This window comes from Lithobates pipiens, unplaced genomic scaffold (assembly GCF_037356315.1).
Source record: "Lithobates pipiens isolate NorthernLeopardFrog02 unplaced genomic scaffold, aLitPip1_a1.2 Scaffold_10, whole genome shotgun sequence".
In the NCBI taxonomy this organism is placed as follows: domain Eukaryota; kingdom Metazoa; phylum Chordata; class Amphibia; order Anura; family Ranidae; genus Lithobates; species Lithobates pipiens.
The window spans coordinates 229351843-229371144 of record NW_027507686.1 but is presented as its reverse complement, the minus strand read 5'-3'; the positions used below and the strand labels follow the sequence as shown (position 1 = coordinate 229371144).

Genomic DNA, 19302 nt, shown 5'->3' with positions numbered 1-19302 from the left:
CGCAACGTGGCGATGAGCCTCTGCTCCGGAGGGATGGCTTGCCGCATGCAGGTATCCTGCCTGCTGATATATGGGGTCAGCAAAGCCAGCAGACGGTGAAAAACGGGTCCGTCATCCGGAGATAATTCCTGAAATGATCAGGATTATTCTTGCGGATCTCACGGAGCAAAGGCATGTGCGAGAACTGGTCACGCTGGCGCAACCAATTCTTGGTCCACAAACGCCTCCCCTCCCTGTTCATGGACCGGGCTTGTGTCAAAGTAAGAACCCCAACACGAAGCCCCTGCACAGCACAAACTGTACAACGAGTACGTAGACGAAACATGGTTTGAAAACGGTCGGCTCGTCAGAACGGACACCAGAAAGCACCGATAAACAGCAAGGCCTGAAAGAATGACCTGAATAGCAGAAGCAAGCAGACAATAAAAAATGCCTTTCAAAGTGTACTATACCAAGATATAGTCCACAATGAGAAACAAATACTTAAAGACTGCCCGCACTGATTATCAGATACGCAAAGACAAGCACAAACCGAAGAGCAGTAGCGATCTGAATCACTAATGTGAAAAGTGCAAATCGTCTCTCCCCAAACCTCTACTAACACCCAATAGACACGAGATCAGCAGAAGGAGCCCAAAGGGTGCCGGACGTGGTGCTGAACTTCCCTTTTCTAGTCCTGCCGTACACGGCTTACGTCACCGTGTTCTTGGCAACCGCAAAATCAGACAACTTGGTCCGACGGATTTGGTTGGCAGAATGTCCGACCGTGTGTACAAGGGCTTAAAGTGATTGTAACGCTATTTTTTAAAATGATCTTTTAATAACAAACATGTTATACTTACTGTACCTGCTCTGTGTAATGGTTTTGCACAGAGGAGCCTCAATTTGCCTCTTCTGGGGTCCCCATCTGGCACCCTGTGCCACTTCCTATGCTGACATTGAAGCAGACGCAATCCTAAGGCATGCTGTTTGCGTCCATTGACACACACAGTGTGCTCGACCCTGCCCCCCTGCCCTCTCTTCAATGGATTTGATTGACAGCAGTAAGAGCCAATTAGGGGGGGGGGGGAAGCAAAGCCACTAGTCTTGGGCACAATGCTGGATCAAGTTCAGGCTCGGGTAAGTATTTGAGGGTGGGGGGGTTTGATAGTAGAAGGTTTATTACCTCAATGCAGAACTTCCTTGCTGAAAGTAGAACTCCACTGCATCTGAGCACCACAGGTCAAGAATGTTATTTAATTCACGTTTAATATTCAAAGCAAACACATTCCATCCATGCTTTATTTTGCTGAGAAATCACTTTGAAAAACACCCCCACCATACAGACTTATTGACCAGATCACCAGGTGAAAATAAAGGAAAAAAAGGCCTAAAAATTAAAACTAATGCAGCCAGCACACTAAGACTTTGTAAGCTAAAATGTATTACATTTTTGGGTTTAATACTGCTTTAAGGCCTGGTTCACACTAGAGTCATTTCACATGGGACTTGAGTTGCACAGAAATTCCCTTTTATTTTTTTCAATGGTGTCTATTCTACTTTAGTGCAATTCCAGTGCAATTTCGGCCTCATGCAAACCTTATCAAAGTTACATCCAAGTAGCACTACATAAATGCACTGAAAGTCAGATTAAAATCATCTTGCAGCAGTGTGAACCGAACACCACCCAAAAGGAGAAGTTTGGCTCTTCCGCCTCCTTTACATTTGCCACTTTATAAAAAAAAATTGGGTGCGGGGGGGGGGGCAGGCTCCCCCACTTTCTTATTTATTTTACCTTTTATTTTTTATTTTTACACTGTTTTAAAAAAAAAAAGTGTCACTTTTATTCCTATTACAAGAAACGTAAAAACATCCCTTGTAATAGAAAAAAAGCATAATAGGACCTCTTAAATATGAGATCTGGGGTCAAGAAGTAACATAAAAATTTTTTTTGGTAATTTAATAAAAAATTAAAAGAAAAATGTCACTTTAAGAGCTATGGGGGGAAGTGACGTTCTGACGTCGCTTCCACTCTGCAATGACATGGAGACGGGTGGGGGCCATCTTCCACTTAATTTCTGTACCTATACGGCGGCTCACGCAGTTGTGGGCGGGCACGTGCCACTGGCAGTGCACTTTCGCTCCCGCTGCATGCTGCGGGAGCGTGCCTGTGGGTCGAGCGGACTCGATGTCCGCCGGTAACCCGCGATCGCCTAGTACAGAGGCAGAACGGGGATCTGCCAGTGTAAACAAGCAGATCCCCATTCTGACAGTGAACATGTCACAGATCTTCTATTCCCAGTGATCGGGAACAGTGATCTCTGTCATGACCCAGTGAGCCCATCCCCCTACAGTTAGAACACACCCAGGGAACACACTTAACCCCTTGATCGCCCCCTAGTGTCAACCCCCTTCCCTGCCAGTGTTATTTTTACATCGATCAGTGCATTTTTATAGCACTGATCAATGTAATATTGTCACTGGTCCCCAAAAAGTGTCATATGGGGTCAGATTTGTCCGCCACAATATTGCAGTCCTGCTAATAATCGCAGATCGCCGCCATTACTAGTAAAAACAATAAAAATAAATAAAAGTCCCTACATTTATCTCATAGTTTGTAGATGTGCAAACCAATCAATATACGCCTATTGCAATTTTTTTTTACCAAAAATATGTAGAAGAATATATATCGGGCCAAACTGATGAATAAATGTGTTTTTTTTTATATTTTTTTGGATACGTATTATAGCAAAAAGTAAAAAAAAATAAAAAAAATTTCAGAATTGTCGCTCTTTGTTTACAGCGCAAAAAATATAAACGGCAGAGGTGATAAAAAAATAAAGGGATGTGAATTTTGTTTGGGTACAACGTTGCACAACCGCGCAAATGTCAGTTAACAGGATGCAGTGCCGTATCGGAAAAAATAGCCTGCCCATTAAGGGGGAAAAACCTTCTGGTCCTTAAGTGGTTAATTTCTCTTTTCTCAAAATAATAATAAAAAAAAATAAAATGAAATAAACCGCACATTTAAAAATCCAATCACTATACAAACATGTTAAAATTGTGCCTTTTTTTTCTTTGCAAACAGAGGTATGCCATATAATAATCTATTTCCTTCTATGTGATGATTTATTGTCAGCAGTATGACACATGAGGATCTGGCCCTCCCTCAGTGCCCAGTTCACACATCAGAACTTCAAGATGTTATCTTCAGCCTTACAAGGAAATCAAGTGACAAACATCACAACATGTAAGTGAAAGTTAACTCATTAGCTGCATTCTTCAGATATAACACCATAGTTGCTGGCTTTCCTTAAAGTGGAGTCCCACCCCAAAAAAAATACAAAATAAATAACGTGCTTAAAAAAATAAAAAATAAAACATTTGGAGAAATTTTTTTATTTCTTTTTACTCACCTCTAAATGCCTGTTGCTAGGGAGTAACTCGTAGTCTGCCTCCTTTGGTGCCTGGGCTCCTGACATCACTTCCCTCGGCGCAGGAAGGGAGATCACCTCTCCCCCTCCCTCTAGGCGATCATTTGGGACACGTGACAGGTCCAGATGATTGCGCGGCCAGTCACGGCGCATGGCTCGTGCATGCACAGTGGGTTCCTGGCTGTGCCCACAGCTAAAATGCCGGCGCCACCCAGCGGAGGGGGAGAAGAGCGGGGCTTCGATCCCCCGCATCGCTGGACCCTGGGACAGGTAAGTGTCCGATTATTAAAAGTCAGCAGCTGCAGTATTTGTAGCTGCTGACTTTTAATTTTTTTTTTGTGGAAACTCGGCTTTAACTTTCACCCTGGAAAATATTCCTGTTTTTGAGTTCTGTTCCATTGTGGAATGCAAACTCCACTTTATTGCAGGATAGGGCTAGGTAGGCATATTTTTTTTTTTTATAAGTTTTATTTCATTCTTTAGCAGAGCACATTACCCTTCGCTCACACCTATGTGTTTTTTTTTTTACTGCGTTTTGCAGTTTTCTAAAACGCACTACAGTCCATTGAACTTGGTTTCCTATGGTACACGTTAACATCTATGCATTTTTAGAAAGGGTCGGGGACTAGCATATTGTGTTTTGCATGTGACAGACTTCATTGGACCTGCACCAAAAAATGCAAGTGTTGCGTTTTTGATGCATTTTTACATGCTTTTTGAGTTTTTTTCCTTCTCTTTAACAGTGTATAGCTGGTTGCTAAGGAAGCCGGCCATTGCATCCTTAACAACAGACGAGTTCCCTGCTGACAACCGAATGTAAAATCCAGAATTTCCGGCACCGCTCCAAAGTGATCACCTCTCCTAAGAACAGCTGTCTCCACAATCAGGCAGGGTGCTGGCTCTGTTTGCAACAGAGATAATGGAAAAATAGAACACTGGATAGCCACACTCCAAAAAAGTTCACCTTTATTAAAGAATGAATATCAAAGCATCACAGGGCAATACAGACTAACTAGACAGCTGCTGACACATTTCACACCAGATATGGTGATTAGTCATAGCTTTGGGGGGGGGGGGGGGGCAGGCAAAGCACCTTGTCCCCATGCTGATGGGGACAAAGGCCTCATTCACATGGAGGGGTGGGATCTGGGGGCTTACAGATTCCAATAAGCCCCGCACCCGCAGACCCCCACAACCACAGCCCAAGGTTGTGGGGGATCTGCGGATGTAAAAGTGAATAAAGACAGTATGAGAGTTTTTGACAATTCCTTTATTAAAAAAACAAAACAAAAAAAACAATGTCCCTGGATGTAGATCCATCGTCAATCATGACAGCTGCTGCACCACACCACCAGACCCAAAAAAATCCTGCAGTCTGTCTGCTCTGCTGTGTGATATTTCTTAAATTGGTAAGGGGCAGGGCCACCTGGTGCAACAACACCCTGTGACATCATCGACCGTTGCATGCTGGGCCGCCGATGTCACAGGGGGTCACCACGCCATTTTTTTTTTTTTTTACATTTTGGCATGGGGTTCCCCTCCAAATCTACACCAGACCCTAAAGACCTGGTATAGATTTGGGGGGGGACCCCTTGTCGTTTATTTCCCCGTTTTTTTTCTTTTGGCGGCAGTACAGCAATGCAAAAGCCAGGGGTCTCCAAACTTTCTAAACAAAAGGGTCAGTTTACTGTCCTTCAGCCTTTGGGGGGGCCAAATTGTGGCCATTGGGAGTACAAAATGTCCCAGCATCAGTGGGAGTAAGCAATCCGCCAGTAGGAGAAATTGCACCACATCATTAGTGTCATTAAGAGGAATTATGCCCCATTGTTGGTGTCGTTGGAAGGGATAGTGCCCCATCATTGGTGTCACAGGGAGGAATTGTACCCCATCATTGGTATTGGTAGTAATTGTGCCCCATCGTTGGTGTCATTAGGAGGAATTGTGCCCTTCACTGGTGTAGTGCAGTTTGGCTTAAGATAAAGGACCTTATTTAAAAAAAAAAAAATTTACATGGGGGGGCCTAGAGTGACCCCTAAAGTATAGGCGAAGCAAAGAGAGAAAGAGGGGACAGAGTGGAGAGAAAAAAAAAGTGCTGAGGGAATGGGACAGCGGGGATAAGTGTTGGGGGAAGAACGGGGGAGACTGGAGTCCACCGGTGGGCTTAAAAGCACGAACGCTAGTTTTACAAGACTGAACACTTCCGGCTCATTCTTGATTCTGAGGATGCGTGGGATGACTGACTTGTGTACACACGATCGGAAAGTCCACAACAAACATTTGTTGGTGAAAAATTGGAGAACCTGCTAACCAACATTTATTATGGGAAAGTCCGACAACAAATGTTCGATGGAGCATACACACGGTCAGACTTTCAGCAAACAAGCTCACATTCAGCATTTGTTATCAGAAAATCTGATTGTGTGTACTACGTGCGACAGAACTCCTTCTCTTCTTAACAAGGGTAATGGTGTTCAAAAGTTCACAGAGATAGCTGGGTATAATGTTACAGATAAAAGACAGAGTGTATAGGACGTTAGGACTGGTGGATTTCTGTCAGGATCAAGATGTTTTTTTTTTTTTTTGCCACTTACCAGATATAACACAATGCTTTCAAATATTTAACAGACCAAAATGGAGCAAATATGTTATTTTGTTAGGGTTCACATATATTTTAATACAGAATGGAGCCCTAAGCAAGGTAACAGCTAATAAGTGAGCTGGAAGAAAGGGTGGGGGAAGGTCTGGTTCTCTTGATGAGAACCCGTGACAGCTCCCACAGTTCTGTTAACCCGTCACTGAACTGGAAGACCGGAAGATTATGGTGACAGGGTAGGGGCATCGTAGGAGGAAGATTTCATCAACAAGAAGAGAAATTATCACAAGATGCACCTCCTACTGACTGTAAGCTTGTCCCTCCATTTTTGGATATTTTATTGTGGCTGCCCTTAAGCTTTAAAACCATAACACCACTATATATTTTTTGAAAGTTGGGGACCTATAGAATGAAATGATGGCAGATGCAATTTTTAAGCTGCACAATATTTGAGCAACTGTCTACCAAATCTAAATTTAAGTAAAATTACACTAAAATTAATTTTAGTGCACTCAAATGCAAATTAAAAACGTTCTTGGCAAAAGAAAAAAAAGGATACGGTGCTGTGTAAATGTTTTACTCACTTAGACCCATAGTGCCTCCTCTGCACTTAACCCAAGTGGATCAAGGAGAGTGAATCCCAGATCTGCTGATAACCCCCCCTCTGTACTCAACCCAAGTGGAGTGGGAGCAGAGAGTTTCAGATCTGTTGATAACCCCCTAATGCCCCCTCTGTACTCAGCCCAAGTGGACTGGGGGCAGAGAGTACCAGATCTGCTGAGAACCCCCTAATGCCCCCTCTGTACTCAACCCAAGTGGACTGGGGGCAGAGAGTCCCAGATCTGCTGATAACCCCCTAATGCCCCCTCTGTACTCAACACAAGTGGATTGGGGACGGAGAGTCTCAGATCTTCTGTTCATCCCCTAATGTGTCCTCTGTACTCGACCCAAGTGCACTAGGGACAGTGTCTCCCAAATATGCTCTTTACCTTCTAATGTCCCATCTAATACTCAACTCAAATGGACTGGGGACAGAGAGTCCCAGGTCTGCTATTCACCCCATAATGCCTCTTTTGTATTCAACCCAAGTGAATTGGGGACAGAGAATCCCAGATCTACTTTTCATCCCCTTATGCCCCCTGTGTATGCAACTCAAATGGACTGGGGACAGAAAGTCCCAGATCTAAAGTTCTCCTAATGCCTCCCCTGTACTCAAGCCAAGTGGACTGGGGACAGAGAGTCCCAGATTTGGTGTTCACACCCAATGTCCCCTCTAGACTTAACCAAAGAGGATTAGGGACAGAGAGTCCCTGATCTACTGTTCATCCCCAATGCCCACTCTGTACTCAACCCTAGTGAACTGGAGACAGAGGGTTCCAGACCTCCTCCTCACCCAACTACTACCAAATGGAAATTAACAACTCTGAACCCAGAATGCATTACGAAGGTGATCAATAAATAGGCTAAAGGCTTTTTCTGTTGGGTCTATTCTCCCAGTTAAAACAAATAAGCCTGTGGTGGAAGGGCTAAGATGGCTTCTGTAGAAGTGGTCAGCCTATTATTTCATTTTAGGAAGACTGAGCTTTTAAAAAGAAGCAGTCATATGAAACTAGACACAACGCTGGTGACACCACAAGTTCCATTCATATCATAAAAGCTGTTTTATCAGAAGCCCCCCGATACTTAATTCGCTGTCGGGATTTTTATATGACGCAGACTAGGATATTTGTAAAGGATACAAAAGGTTTTTTTTCACATATATTCTGGTCCTTGCCTTTCTCCAGTACTATAAGTCATTACATTGGTTTTGAGATTTATGAGGCTGGGTTCCTCATCATCTCCGGTTAAGTTGCCAAAACTTTCAGACAAAGATGAGTTATGTTTATTAATCATAAGTTAATTACATACAACAAATGGCTTTTATAAGGACAATAATAATTACCTTTGTGGCAATCAAAAATTTTCCACACTAACGAGGAAGTGTTTCGTTTTATACTAGTGCTGTTTAGTGCTTAAGGAAAAGCACCCTCGTTAGTGTTGGAAAATGATTACTCATAAGACCCGAATGTAGGAAGGAGAGGAAATCACAAGGGTCAGCAAAGCCATTGGTCCTCTGCCATGTCATTATGTACTGCCTGTAGTCCAGCTGTTCAATTCCATCGTTGTATTCAGAGACTGTAGACATTCAGACTTGTGTAATAAGGGAAAAAGGAATGTGTAGCTAATGTATCCCCATTTACAGATTCCACTACGGCCGCTCTAAGTGTATTTCGTTTTTATGAAACCCTGCACTTTGCATATCTTTGCACTGAAATATTTAAAAGAACAATTCAATAAATTGCTGCATGAATACAGTGACTTGAAAAAGTATTCACACCTCTTGAAATTTTCCACATTTTGTGATATTACAACAAAAAACATAAATGTATTTTATTAGGATTTTATGTGATAGACCAACACAAAGTAACACATAATTGTGAAGTGGACGGAAAATGAGAAATGGTTTTCCAAATTTTTTTACAAATAAATATGTGAAAAGTGTGGCGTGCAAGTATTCAGCCCCCTTTACTCTGATACCCGTATCTAAAATCTAGTGGAACCAATTGCCTTCAGAAGTCACCTAATTAGTAAATAGAGTCCACTTGTATGTAATTTAATCTTAGTATAAATACAGCTGTTCTGTGAAGCCGTCCGAGGTTTGTTAGAGAACATTAGTGAACAAACAACATCATGAAGGCCAAGGAACACACCAAACAGGTCAGGGATAATGTTTTGGAGAAGTTTAAAGCAGGGTTAGGTTATAAAAAAATATCCCAAGCTTTGAACATCTCACAGAGCTCTGTTCAATCCATCATCCGAAAATGGAAAGAGTATGGCACAACTGCAAACCTTTTAAGACATGGCCATCCACCTAAAGTGACAAGCTGGGCAAGGAGAGCATTAATCAAAGAAGCAGACAAGAGGCCCATGGTAACTCTGGAGGAGCTGCAGAGATCCACAGCTCAGGTTGGAGAATCTGTCCACAGGACAACTATTAATCCTGTACTCCACAAATCTGGCCTTTATGGAAGAGTGGGGAGAAGAGAGCCATTATTGAAAGAAAGCCATAAGAACTCCCGTTTGCAGTTTGCGATAAGCCACAAAGCAGACATGTGGAAGAATTGCTCTGGTCAGATGAGACTAAAATTAAAATTTTTGGCCTAAAAGTAAAAAAAAGCTGTGTGTGGCAGAAAACTAACACTACACATCACCTGTGAATACACCATCCCCACCATGACATGGTGGTGACAGCATCATGTTGTGCAGATGCTTTTCTTCAGCAGGAACAGGGAAGCTGGTCAGAGTTGATGGGAAGTTGGATGGAGCCAAATAAAGGGCAATCTTAGGCCGCGTACACACGAGAGGACTGTCCGTCCAACTTAGTCCGCTGAAACGTGTTTCAGCGGACAGTCCGCTCGTGTGTGGGCTTCAGCGGACTTTTTCAGCGGACAGTCTGGCGGACTAAGTCTTTCGGAATTTCCGTAATATTGTCCGTCCAACTTTGGTTTCAGCGGACAGTCCGTTCGTGAGTAGGCAAGTTGGACGGACTAAGTATGGCGCATGCTCAGAAAGGATTTACACGGCCGAAGGTTGCATTGCAGTGTATTGGACGTCGTATTTCTAGTCCCATCGTACGTGCTGTACACGTCATCGCGCAAGCTTTCAGCGGACTGTCTGTTCATCGTGTGTGGTCAAGTCCGTGCATTCAAAAGTAGGACGGACCGTCTGTCGGATTGTCTGATGGACTTAGTTGGGCAGACAGTCCGCCCGTGTGTACGCGGCCTTAGAAGAAAACCTGTAAGAGTCTGCAAAACACTTGAGATCGGGGCGGAGGTTCACCTTCCGGCAAGACAACGACCCTAAACATACAACCAGAGCTTCAATGGAATGGTTTATATCAAAGCATATCCATGTGTTAGGCCGCGTACACACGCGCGGACTGTTCGCCCAACTTTGTCCGTCCAACAGTTTCGGCAAACAGTCCGCTCAAACTTAGCATGGACGGACATGGCCACACACGACGGACGAACAGTTTGCTGAAACCGTGCGCGATGACGTGAACGGCACGTACGACGGGACGAAAAATACGACGTCCTATACACTGCATTATAGCTTTCGGCGTGAAAATCCTTTCTGAGCATGCGCGCAACTTTGTTTGACGAACAAGCCTACACACGGGCGGACTGTTCGCTCAAACAAGGTTTCAGCGGACAGTTTTTCGGAATTTCCGAAAAACCTTGTCCATCCAACTGTCCGCTGAAACTGTCCACTGAAAGCCCACACACGAGCGGACTGTCCGCCCAAACACTGTTCAGCGGACAAAGTTGGGCGAACAGTCCGCCCGTGTGTACGCGGCCTTAGAATGGCCCAGTCAAAGTCCAGACCTAAATCCAATTGAGAATCCGGGCAAAACTTGTAAATTGCTGTGCACAGAAACTCTCCATCCATTCTGACAGAGCTTAAGCTATTTTGCAAAGAACAATGGGCAAAATATTCACTCTCTAGATGTGCAAAGATGGTAGAGACATCCCCAAAAAGACTTGCAGCTGTAATTGCAGTGAAAGGGGGTTCTACAAAGTATTGACTCAGGGGGGCGCCATACAAATGCACCCCACACTTTTCACATATTTGTAAAAAAAATTAAAAACCATTTATCATTTTCCTTCCACTTCACAATTACTGTATGTGCCACTTTGTGTTGGTCTATCACATAAAATCCCAATAAAATACATTTGCGTTTTTGGTTGTAACATGACAAAATGTGCAAAATTTTCAATGGGTACGAATACTTTTTCAAGGCACTGTACATTCTTAATGAAAGGGCATTTAGGAGAAACCTGAGAACTATAACCCCCCCCAAATAAAAAATAATATATGCACACAATTTTCCTATTCCACCAGTAAAGTCCCACCAAGCTGCAGTGCTCTTAAATTCAGAGCAGAGTTGTCACTCTCATGTAAAGAAAAATGTGAAATGTTATTGCGCTGTTAGATTTAAAAAGAAGCAGCTGGCAACAACAATCGGATGTGATTGTAGATAACAAATACAGTGCAAAATTTTGCACGCTATAAATAGACAGTGAAACATAGAATGAGGATAAATGCAATATGTGTAAAAAGCAAAAAAAATCCTCAAAAGTAAAAAGGTCCCATAAATAATGATGATCAAATATAAAAAGTTCATAATCCCTTCAAAACGGTAAGATAATCAATTTCTGTCTCTCATGTGAACATGGATAATAATCGAAAACAGTGAATCACCCAGGTGCACCTTCACCGTATAATGAAGAGTGGCTGCTTACCAAAGAGAATGGTCTCTAAATTATAAGAGCCTTAAGCACGGTGTGTGAAGACATCCCTTGAGATAAAGATCCTCAGCTCCTTTCCTTCCTTCCAATGAAGACTCTCTCAGGTGGTAATAGGTGGTCCACCCAGCATAGCATACATGGAAATAAATCAGAATTTTCCCATAGTGCGAAACTGTATATTGAATTTAATAAAACTAAAACTACCAATTACTCACAATATAGTAGTTAAAAATATGCATATATGCAGCATAAAGTAGTCCCGGGAATCGAACCAACCGCCTTGTGGATACAGTGGGCATGGTGACATCACGAATGTGGACTCCACTGATGCATTTCATCAGAGTTGACATCATCAGGAGCATGTCAATAATGTGGGCTGTGCCTCCTAGTAGTATGGTGGGACAAGAAAATGCTGCAGGGGTTGTGGATATCAATATTAGCACTAATAATGCACAAGCCAGTAGCTTGTCAGTCTTCATCTGGTCACAGACAATCCTGCTCACTGCAATCCCCAATATGAAACAATATAATATTTCCACTACGCAGCAGGAGAACCTGTCTAATCTGTTGCTACTTAGAGAACAGACTTAGGCTGGATTCACATTTATGCATTTTTAATGCTTTTTGCATATTGCAGATTTGCACTACAGAACGTGTTCCATAGGAAACCATGTTAAATGGACTGAAGTGCAAATCTGCAAAATGCAAAAAGCACTAAAACTGCATAGGTGTGAATCCAGCCCTTACATGCTTCATTTTTTTTTTTCGCTTAACCAGCGGGCTGAACGAAAAATAAGTGACTTGATTCCCCCATCCACACACTCGTGGATGGGGGATTCCTTCTCACTTGATGTATTCTGACAGCAGGTAGACTTCCCGCTATAAGAATACTCTGATCAGTGCTGATGGCTAGAGCCAGTGGCACTGATCGATCGGGAAAAGCCTAACAGGCTGATTGTATAGAAGTCAATTGCTAGATTCTGGCCAATACATGGATCGAAATTCGACTGCTCCCTGCTGAACCGGCGGAATTTTGATCCATGTATGGCCAGCTTTATTTTTGTTAGACCCTCGTAAGCTGTAACAGTGAGATCATATAACATATAGGCATCCAATCTTCAAGATCCGTGAATTGGAGGGTGACTTTAGTTGGCTTTAGCTATAATAGCAATAGATTTCTGTTCTGAATTTAGGCTTGCTTTTATTTTTTGTTTGCTGCTGTAATTAGCAGTCAGTTGGAGCCTGAGGCCATGAATTTTGTTACCATGTGTTTTATTTTATAATTAGGACTTGTTAGTGAAGTCTTTAATCTGTGCTTCGTGTAAAGAAATTGGCCATTACTTGACATTAAAGTGCATGTGTTTTTGCAAAGCAGAGCACTAACACAAGTTGCACAGGTACTCAGAATAGCAAACCAACAGAACACTCAAGGATGGAACTCTACTAGTCGATAACGGCATATGATTGGTGCAAGCTGAAGCATGCTACATCCAATGTGCTTTGATGAAAACACTGCCTGCATTTAGATCTACTCTCTACTGTAACATTTATTAATCATCCTGTTGAAAAAAAGAAGCTATCGACCTGACCCCTCCCTCCCAAAAAAAAGAAGAAAAAAAAGATCAGACATGCTTAACAAGATGTGGTTCTATTGGTTCCAGTTCAAGAGGATAGGAGCCTTCTGGTGGGACTAGCAGACCCAATACCCCATACCCCTTTACCCCCTACAAACACTACTTCACCCACCCCCCTCACACCCTGCTTCCCTAGGTCAACACCTTGTAGGCAGATGTAGGTTGTCCCCCCAACATGGGTGGTGCTGTTACATCTGCCTTGCAAGGAGAGTGGAGAGAAAGAAGAATATTTATTCCTCTTAAGAGTTCCGCACACCTAGGGTTGCCACCTCACCCCTTTAAAACCGAACACATATGAATAACACAGGTTCTGAGTATAATTTAATATGGATTTAATATGGATAAGACACCAAAGTGAGCTTAATCAGCCACAGAACCTTTGTAATTAACATGTTTTTGTTTTAAAAGGATGAGGTGGCAACCGTACGCATGCCCATCAGGTGGGCTGCTCTCCAGTTGGACACTTTCTGTGTGTGGTGAGGTTAGGGACAGGAACCCGTTTGACAGAAAGAGTGAACCTAGCATAGGAAAATTTCCAGTAGAGAAGGGACAGCATAGGGACAGTCGCAAACTTCTTGGGAAACATTTCCGATACCGTGCTTATTGCATCAGGGCTTGGTACTCACAGTAGGAGAGCGGTACACTATACAAGTATAAGGCGCAACGTTCTGGAGAATATATAAAGAAAACCCCTTCAGGCATATAAATAATATATATAGTAATAAAACATTCAATTCAAAAATAATATGTAAGAATAAAGTCCATAGTAATAGCAGAACTAGAGTCCAAATTCTGAGGGGAAGGGACTTCCATAAGCAGGGCTGCCTCCAATAGGAAATGAAACCAGAGTCCGAGATTTTACAGCAAAATCACAAAGTGGGGGCACCTCTGGGTGTAGATGTGCCAAAAACAATTTATTTCCACAGAATAAATACAGGCAACTCACATTTACACAGTAGATCGTAAGCATGTCGGTAAACATCCATCAAAGAGTACCATCAGTATCGTCAGGGCTCCTCCTGCTCACTGGACGCCTTGCCGAGTATTATCAACACCGTTAGATGGTGTGGCCAGCTGCGGTGGAAAGGAGAACTCAAAGCAAGGCTTGGAACACTGTGCTAGACAGACGAGGGGAGATGACGTCACTGGTATGCAACGCATTTCATGAGCTCGTCACTGCAGCTTGCACGCTAATGAAACGCGTTGCATACCAGTGACGTCACCACGGCCGGCCACACCATCTGATGGTACTCTTTGATGGATGTTTACTGACATGCTTACAATCTACTGTGTAAATGTGAGTTGCCTGTATTTATTCTATGGAAATAAATAGTTTTGGATACATCTACATCCAGAGGCGCCCCTCTCTTTGTTTTTGCTGAAGAGCGATACACCAAGGCTGGTTACACCTGTCACAGGGGCGGTGGGTAGCCTGATGATCAGGCTACCCACTGCCCCCGTACCAGGTGTTGCCAGCCTTGGTGTATCGCTCTCCTGCTGCGAGTTCCGTCTACTGTCGAGTGTTTCTGCTCAGCTTTTACTGCTGAAGAGACTCTGTTGTTGTATCTGGAATGGCTAACAATAGCTTACGCCTTCTCAACCACAGTGTTTGTGTCTTGCCTCTGGGTGCCTACCGCCTGGGTCTTCCCCTATCCCTCAGCCTACAAACTTTCATGTCCCTCAGTGGTTTTCTTTCCCCACTGCCCACCACCCAATGGCCCCTTCAGAGGATCAGGGGTCATGCATCCTCATAGGACAGTCATGGGAGAATGAAAACTCCTCCTACAAGCTTTAACCAGACACTGATAGAAGTCACAAGACTGCTATATACTGCTGATGAGAAAAGGTATTTAGCAGTTTATGGGGGTTATTTACAAAAGGCAAATCCACTTTGCACTACAAGTGCAAAGTGCACTTGAAATTGCACTGAAAGTGCACTTGGAAGTGCAGTCGCTGTAAATCTGAGGGGTAGATCTGAAATGAAGGGAAGCTCTGCTAATTTTATCATCCAATCATGTGCAAGCTATAATGCTGTTTTTTATTTTCCTTGCATGTCCCCCTCAGATCTACAGTGACTGCACTTCCAAGTGCACTTTCAGTGCAATTTCAAGTGCACTTTGCACTTGTAGTGCAAAGTGGTTTTGCCTTTCATAAATAAACCCCTATATTTACTAAAACGATTGCATTTCCATGTTCTGTGTACTGTGGGAGACCAGATATAGTGAATGCAGGCTCCTGCGTTTAGTAACACTTTAAGCAGTACATGATATCCTGTCCTGCAAGCAAGAGGAAGCATTTCCTCAGTCTCCCCGCCTTATGCCGCGTACACACAATCGGACTATTCGATCGTGTGTGGGCTCCAGCGGACTTTTTCTTCCCAAAAGTCCGGTGAACTTAGAAAGAAGACTTGCTTCAAAATTGTCCGCCGGACTCGGCTTTTAGTGGACAATCCGTTTGCGTGCTAGTCCAACGCTAGCTATTGGCTATGAACTTCCTTATTCTACGTCATCACGCTCGAATCCGCCGGACTTATGGAGTGATCGTGTGTGGCCAAGTCCGTTCGCTTGAAAGTCCAGCCGACCTCAGCTGCAAAGACTAAGGACTAAGTCCTAAGTTCTTAGACTAAGTCCGCCAGATAGTCCAATCGTGTGCACGCGGCACTGGTGATAAGACTGCAACAGTCATTTTGAAGCAAGTCACAAAGTGTGTCAGACATTTGTAAACATAACTAAGAGCTACACAGGCGTCAGGATTTACATGAGCCAATATCTCATTCCAGGATAATGACTGAACAAACATGGTGCTGTCCTTCTGGATAGTAAGTCATTGTCAGGGAAGCACTCTTATCATTGAGTAGTTATAAATGTTACTGGAAAGGGTGTGTCTGGTATGTCCTTAATAGAAAAGGCACCTCATCCTGGTAATTAAATACAATTTGGAGCAAACAGGGAAGGGATTATCACGGTGCCACAAATAAATCGACAAGTACTTTTATAAAGAAAACTTCTATTCCTAGAAAATATACAAAATGTGATTTAAAAAGGGAGCCGTCAGTACAAAGTAGTCACATATCAATAATGAAGCAAATTTTGATGACCAGTTGATAAGATGGTAAGTAGTGCTAAAGCAATTTTTGATCATCACTTTATTCTACTCCCCTGATGAAGTCAATGTGTTGGCGAAACTAGTAGGGCAGAAGTTGGCCTGCTACTTACCATCTTATCAGCTGGTCATCAAAATTTGCTTCATTATTGATATGTGACTACTTTATACTGACGGCTCCCTTTTTAAATCACATTTTGTATATTTTGTATGAATAAAAGTTTTCTTTATAAAAGTACTTGTCGATTTGTTTGTGGCACCGTAATAATCCCTTCCCTGTTTGCTCCAAGTTATAAATGTTACTCTTTAACATTTCTCAGCATGCTTGCACATAACATTAAAAATATATGTGATGCTGGGCCCATTTTAATGACTAAGAGCTGAAAGGAGTGTTTTCTAAGGTGCAATTGCCGGATCTGATGGTTTGTTTGTCTTGCCTGTTTTATTGCTATTTCCATTTGCTTATTCCGTTATGACTAATCGTATTTTATGTAACCACAGTATGTATGTAATTAGGTGTGTTCCCTGATACGCGATGTTGTAAAACACTCACATTGAGTAACTTATCTGTTTTTTCCTTTCAGCAAAACCCTTCCCCACATAACTCAGTCTGGCCTGGTCACTGGACCAAACTCATCGCAGAGCAACAGTGGTCCCATCTATCCTCTGACGGTGAGCAGTTATCTGAACCCGCAGGACACAGAACAGAAAAGAGAATAGAATGATTTATTAAAAAATAATTTCAATTTGTGAAAAATTGCTACAAAAATGCCAAAACTGTGATATTGTATATGTGATAATGTATATAAGTATACTGTACATTGTGAGCGGGACAGGCTCAACTGGTAGTGGCGGCGGTAAAGCATGCATAAAACAGGGACACCCAGGAACACTCCTGCATTTTTACTCAGCAAGACAGCAAACAAATACAGTATTCAATGCAAGGTGGCTTTCTACCGCACGCCCACAGCATAAAGCGTTATTCAGATACACAGGGACAGGTGTATGTCCTGAGCATAGACAGTGTGCATCCGGGTCTGTGTACCCATTCCTGCAGGTGAGTCCGTACAGCCCTGCGTTTCCATTCACCTAATATAATATAGTTTATAGTTTCACCTAATAAATATAGTTTATAGTTTATATAGTGTAGGCTACCTGCAATCAGCTCATCCCTACTCCAAAAAGATATAAAGCAGGGATCGTCAAACTACGGCCCGCCAGCTTTTGCGAAACTACACATTTACACATTGTAAAACTCTGACATTCACAGACATGACTAGGCATGATGGGAATTGAAGTTCCTGAACAACTGGAGGGCCATACTTTGAAGACCAATGATATAAAGGGTATAAATGGAGCAGAAAAAAAATGGCGTTCAGTGAGCTTCCTGATGACACCCTTCTGAGGGTGAAATGCGTAGAGAAAGGCCTAGAGGATGTCAATATCACTTCCAGGGACTTCATTTCCTACTGGTGGAGCACACACCGCTTCCAGGTTCGAGACGGCGGCAGCGCTGCCACCCTCGAGTTGTTTCCCCAGATACACTGGGTGCTAGGTAGGTACCCCAGCATGTGAGTGGAATAAATGCTTTTTTTAATGTGGTTTGCTGTACTTTGAAATACTCTGGATGCACAATGATTTTGGCTTTGCGGTTTTTCTATTCCCCCATGAGAGTTTAAGGAGAGGAGGAGGCTAGTAAGAAGAGGTGTCGGCTTAACTGGTGGTACAGAGTGGTGGCATCCTACAGCTAATTTTAGCACATTATGACCCATACCATTTAACAGGGTCAAAAATGTTTGGTGAATTGCACCTAAAGGGGGCACGTGATGCCACAGCGCTACTGGCATCATCCATACTGGAGCACTAAGTTTGTTTATGTTTGAAAAATCACATATTGAAGGATTTTGAGCACCGACTTTAATATATGGACATTACACTCACTGGCCACTTTATTAGGTACACCGGGTTGGACCCCCTTTTGCCGTCAGGACAAGGTGTTGGAAACATCCTCAGAGATTTTGGCCCATATTGACATGATAGCATCACACAGTTGCTGCAGATTTGTCGGCTGCACATCCATCATGTCAATCTCCCATTCCACCACATCCCAAAGGCGCTCCATTGGATGAGATGTTGTGACTGTGGAGGCTATTGGAGTGCAGTGACCTCATTGTTATGTTCAAGAAACCAGTGGTGAGATGAATCTGATCTCTGTGACATTATCCTGATGGAAGGAGCCATCAGAAGATGGGGACACTGTAGTCATAAAGGGATGGACATGGTCAGCAACAATACTCAGGTAGGTTGTGATGTTTAATTGATGCTCAATTGGAACTAATGGGCCCAAAGTGTGCCAAGAAAATCTCCCCCACACCATTAGACCATCACCAGTCTAAGCCGGTGATGCAAGGCAGGATGGATCCATGCTTTCATGTTGTTTATGCCAAATTCTGACCCGGCCATCTGAATGTCACAGCTGAAATCGAGACTCGTCAGACCAGGCAACATTTTTCCAATCTTCTATTGTCCAATTGTGGGGAACCTGTGTGCATTATAGCCTGCTGTGCTGGTGATTGCAGCAGCCTGTCTTTTGTCAGTGTAGGGACAGGACGCTTTGTGGAGCAGGGACAGTCAGTTGAATCACTAGCTATTACTTTTAGGTTCACAAAGGTCCTTTTAAGGACTGGTATAGGTGTACAGTATATAGGGTTGTACATGTATAATATACTTTCTTCCGAATATAGAAAGAATATTATACTTGACTGCTGCCCAATTCTGCAGCAGTCTTTTATCAGTGTAGGGATTGAGGGAAAGTCTGCAAATCACTAGCTACTAGGTCCACAAAGGTCCTTGTAAGGACTGGCATAGATATACAATATATAGGGTTGTGGTGCACTGCTGCTGACTGCTGCCCTATTCTGCAGCAGTCTTTTATCAGTGTAGGGACTGAGGGACAATCTGCAAATCACTAGCTACTAGGTCCATAAAGGTCCTTGTAAGGACTGGTATAGGTGTACAATATATAGGGTGCTGGTGTAGGGCTGTGCTGCAGATTACTGCCCTATTCTGCAGCAGTCCTTTATCAGTGTAGGGACTGAGGGACAGTCTGCAAATCACTAGCTACTAGGTCCACAAAGGTCCTTGTAAGGACTGGTATAGGTGTACAATATATAGGGTTGTGGTGCACTGCTGCTCTATATCACGGTGCTGGT

The 19302-nt window shown here is 43.1% G+C and overlaps 1 protein-coding gene across 1 annotated transcript in view; it reads left to right on the top strand.

Moving 5' to 3' along the window:
* LOC143940858 (uncharacterized) overlaps positions 1–19302 on the top strand; it is a 45449-nt gene that overhangs the window by 11622 nt on the left and 14525 nt on the right. The window contains exons 2-3 of the mRNA XM_077462649.1: positions 3119–3229; positions 16675–16762. Of these exons, the coding sequence (XP_077318775.1) occupies positions 3123–3229; positions 16675–16762 (195 nt within the window). The 5' untranslated portion in view covers positions 3119–3122. The remainder of the gene's footprint in view (positions 1–3118; positions 3230–16674; positions 16763–19302) is intronic.